The 5,000-nt window shown below is 41.6% G+C and overlaps 1 protein-coding gene across 1 annotated transcript in view; it reads left to right on the top strand.

The window, feature by feature from the left end:
• The first annotated feature begins 1,977 nt into the window (after positions 1–1,977).
• Positions 1,978–5,000, top strand: part of LOC116060773 (broad substrate specificity ATP-binding cassette transporter ABCG2-like) — a 32,104-nt gene continuing 29,081 nt past the window's right edge. The window contains exons 1-3 of the mRNA XM_031314511.2: positions 1,978–2,038; positions 3,767–3,834; positions 4,921–5,000. The exon at positions 4,921–5,000 is cut by the window's right edge and continues 36 nt beyond it. Of these exons, the coding sequence (XP_031170371.1) occupies positions 3,778–3,834; positions 4,921–5,000 (137 nt within the window). The 5' untranslated portion in view covers positions 1,978–2,038; positions 3,767–3,777. The remainder of the gene's footprint in view (positions 2,039–3,766; positions 3,835–4,920) is intronic.

The following is a 5,000-nucleotide window of genomic DNA, read 5'->3' as shown; positions in this document are numbered from 1 at the left end:
ACCTACACACACACACAAACAGACAGACACACACATTACACACACACACACAGACACAGACAGACACACACATTACACACACACATTACACCTACACACACACTACACACACACACACAGACACACACGCAGACAGACATACACACATATTACACACACACACACACACACACACACATTACACCTACACACACACAAACATACAGACACACACATTACACACACACACAGACAGACAGACACACACATTACACACACACACACACACACACACACACACACATTACACCTACACACACACTACACACACACACAGACACACACACTACACACACACAGACACACACACACACACACACACACGCAGACAGACACACACACACACACACACATTACAGACAGACAGACAGACAGACAGACAGACAGACACACTTCAAATCTTAGGAGGAAGTTGAAGTGTATTGTTGAGTCAGTACAATGACTAAACAGACTTTGGTTTTGGAAGAAGTTTTAAAAGACCAAACGTCATCTTCTTGCCAAGATCAGGACAGATTCACGGGGACAAAACATATTTAAAAAGCAATACAGAAATAACCTAATTTGTTGTTAGGAAACGGTCGAGATCCATTCAGCAGCTGTTCTGGAGCTTTCAATCTAATCACGGGATCTTCATCAGCAGATGGAGATAAAGGTAGCGTGTTTTGGAAAACAAGTTTGGCCGGAGTTTGAACTTCCGCAAATCCAAATAAAAAGCAGCACAGAGTTGCTAACGTTAGCTTCAATTCTGATATAGCATCCAGGACCAGCTAGCACGCCGTGGATGTGTTTGTCCATCTTTTAACTTCACCAAATAATGTAGTTATCTTAACACTAAACTCCTTAGCTTCGAAGATTACTCTGTTACTATTGTAGGTAGTAAGCTAGTTAGCAGAGTATGCTAACCGTAGCCGCTTACGTGAAGCAGACAAACGCACAATTTTTAATCCATTCGTCACAATTTTGCTGAAGCTAAAGTCTCACCAACAAGTATCTCGCTCTCGGCACGCGGCAAGTACTCGACATTCAATGACGCACAGCCAGAGATGGATCAAAATCACAGCTGCAGCGATTGACAATCTGACACCATTTATATAACGACAGGTGAGCCTGATTGCTGCTCCCTGATTGGACGGTGCTGCAGGGTGCCAGGGTCCAATCGGACATCCTGCTTGGCATAGCCAAAAATAATCACAAAGGGAGTTAAACACAGGGGAAGGATCCAGGCCGGGGCTAGAACGGGGACACGCCCCTGAAATGATTGGTCCCCCCCCTTACACACACACACACAGACAGACAGACAGACAGACAGACACACAGACAGACACACAGAAATACACAGACACACACACACGTCATTTTTGTATGGAAATCTTCTCTGCTTCCAGCTTGTTAAATGTGAACATTGTTCTAGTTTCTTCTCTCCTCTGTGACCGTGAACTGAATATCTTTGAGTTGTGGACAAAACAAGACATTTTGAGGACGTCATCTTTTTGGCTTTTTGGGGAAACGCTGATCCACATTTTTCACCGTTTTCTGACATTTTAGAAACCAAACAACTAATCAATTCATCCAGGAAACAGTCAACAGATAATATATCAACAATAAAAAAAAATGAACTGAAGAATTACAACACGTCTTCTTCCAGTTGGAGAAGTGAAAGAGAGCGAGTCACACACACACACACACACACACACACACACACACACACACACACACACACACACACACACACACACACACACACTCCCTCCCTGCTGCCCTTCTGCCTACTTCTGTTATACAACCTACAGGTTACGAGAGTTACGAGGTTAGATAACAGGTCTCATAACACACACACACACACACACACACACACACACACACACACACACACACACACACACACACACACACACACACACACATATATAGTGAACTCCCAACTTGGCTCTCTTTACAGTCAGTGTCCTGTGGTGCGTCCGTCGGCAGCTATTCTCACTGGAATCTACAGCTTCAGCGGGTGAGTAACGAACTCTGTGTGCTCCTGTTGTCACATGCGTCTTTTTAAGAAGATAAATCTCAAATCTGCGCTGCTGTGGCTGAGATATAGAAGAACAGCGAGCGACTTTAGAGTCTTGTTTATTGACTGGATACCAGTGGATTTGCCCAGGCTACTGTACTTTAAGAATAGACACAAATGTTGTACTTTCTACTCCATTACATCCATTTGACAACATTAAGTTCCTTTGCAGATTCAAATTATTATCCCTTGTGTTGTCCTATAGGGTCAAATTTGAGCCGTTTTCAAAGTTTTTTTATATCAGAAATATGGCTTCCTTTCAACCGAATTGACCGAAAATAACATTGATGCATGGTAAAAATGAATGATTACTTTCATTGAATTTTGGGGTATTTTACTTTTTAGATTCAATAGCATTTGAAAAAAAAATGCTGAAGTATTCAAAAAAGTCTCCTGACTAAACTTTGACATTCTGTGGTTTACTTAAACGTCCTCCGATCGCAACTATCAGTCAAAAATAATTCATAATTTCAGCTTTTTTTAAACTCAAAAATGAGGTATAATGTCATTATGTCAATATCAATAAGAGTTACTGACCATACATTTTTTTAAGCGTAAAAACTGACAAAAAGCGTAGTAAAAAAAAAAAAATAGTAAAAGCCAAAAGCATCGAAAGAAACGCAAATTTTGACACGGACGGACAACAGGTTCGTGGTTGATGGGAAGACAACACAAGGGTTAATACAAATTAGGATGTGGGGATGAAGATGAAACCATATTGATGTGGATTAGTTTAGGAAATGTAGCTTCGTATGAAGTAAATAAAAATTAGCTCCACTTTCCATCTTCTACATTACAGCGATGAACACATTATTGCGTAATATGTAGGGCTGTCAATCGATTAAAAAATGTAATATAATTAATTACATACTCTGTGATTAATTAATCGAAATCAACGCGTTATTTTGACAGCCCTAGTAATATGTAATTATTCTGAAATGGGCCTTTCTGCATAATGAGTAGTTTTACTTTTAATACTTAATTTGGATCCCAAGACTTTTTGTACTTTATGACTTTTATTCTAGTAAATATGTTGAATGGGGGACTTAGTAAAGGAGTATTTCCACACTGGGGTACTTTTAAATCTAGTGAAAGATCTATTAAGAGTACTTCCAAAAACTTTTTTCCAGCCGATCAACATTCCCAAAAACTTTATCCAGCCGATCAACATTCCCAAAAACTTTATCCAGCCGATCAACATTCCCAAAAACTTTATCCAGCCGATCAACATTCCCAAAAACTTTATCCAGCCGATCAACATTCCCAAAAACTTTTTCCAGTCGATCAACATTCCCAAAAACACACACACGCACACGCACACACTCTCACTCACACACACACACACACACACACACACACACACACACACACACACACACACACAGATATGTCGATCAACATTCCCAGATAGCGATGAAGAACCTGCTCCTCCAGCGTCTTACCTCACTTGTGTCAAACTCGAGGCCCGTGGGCCAAAACACGGCCCCTCGCAGATTTGGATCAGGCCGCACTATCAATTTAGGTTCACAATAAATTTCGGCCTACCTAGTTTTTGTTGCTTTTTCTGAAGATTTTGTCACCTTTTGCCCATTCTTCTGGTGCTGAAAAGGAGACAGGACGTCTTTCTATAAGAAATGTTGGTTACAGTTGAATGTTTGTTTGTTTCAGGAGGAGAGAAGATGTCACAGAGCCGAGTGACGATAGATATCGGCCACAATGGAGCCTCAAAACAGCAGGTACCTTCCTCTCTTGATGCTGACACATAGGTGTAATCAAAACTGGCCTTTTCTGAGGTTTTTGTCCCTTGTTAACGTTGTTGTTGCTTTTTTTTATGTTTTTGTCGCGTTTTCAATGTTTTTGGTGCTTCTGACTTTTTAGTATTGTTTTTTTTTCTCTACGTTTTTGTCGCCTTTTTTCAACGTTTTTGGTATCCTGGAAATCCAGAGTTCTCGCGAGAGCACAATTTGAATTTGCTCAGCGAGTCACTCTGGCATTGAGTAATGATGCTCATTAACTATGCCCTGGTAGCTGAGCTGCACCAATCACATCGGTGTATCTGATATAGGCGGGCCAGAGGCGAGCTAAACAGATGACGACAGTTTAATCTACCAGTTAGCTCCTCTGGTAGCTAAGCGTTAAATCTACCAGTTAGCTCCTCTGGTAGCTAAGCGTTAAATCTACCAGTTAGCTCCTCTGATAGCTAAGCGTTTAATCTACCAGTTAGCTCCTCTGGTAGCTAAGAGTTTAATCTACCAGTTAGCTCCGCTGGTAGCTAAGCGTTTAATCTACCAGTTAGCTCCGCTGGTAGCTAAGAGTTTAATCTACCAGTTAGCTCCTCTGGTAGCTAAGAGTTTAATCTACCAGTTAGCTCCGCTGGTAGCTAAGAGTTTAATCTACCAGTTAGCTCCGCTGGTAGCTAAGAGTTTAATCTACCAGTTAGCTCCTCTGGTAGCTAACCATTTGGGGCCCTGGATGCGTCACCCCGTGTATTGTTGTGATTGATCGTAGTGTTATCCAATTGCGTGCAGTAAGATTTTGGTGCCGCCCCTCGAGTTGGGCCATTTTCATTACTCAATACCAGACCCTTAATCTTTCGGATTTGGGTCTGGATTTCCAGGCTAAATTTTTGGCGTTTTTTCTGACATTTGCTGCCTTTTTCAATGTTTTTGTCGCTATTTTTTAAAATCTAGGCAGACATGTCCCGGGACCTCCCTAGATAGTTGGAGATCTCAAACCCCCCCTGTACCCCCCCAATGTTGAACCCAAAGTTACGCCCTTGTGCTTACATCACACATTTTTGGGGTGAACTGACTGTTTTTCAGTCCGCAGGTTTGGGCGCCACCGTTAGCTTTCACAACATCGACTACAAAGTGAGACAGGGAGGAAGCTGTCTGTGTCGGAA

Source organism: Sander lucioperca, chromosome 17 (genome assembly GCF_008315115.2).
Source record: "Sander lucioperca isolate FBNREF2018 chromosome 17, SLUC_FBN_1.2, whole genome shotgun sequence".
NCBI lineage: Eukaryota > Metazoa > Chordata > Actinopteri > Perciformes > Percidae > Sander > Sander lucioperca.
Note: the sequence above shows the minus strand (reverse complement) of the source record. Positions and strands in the feature narration are given on the sequence as shown.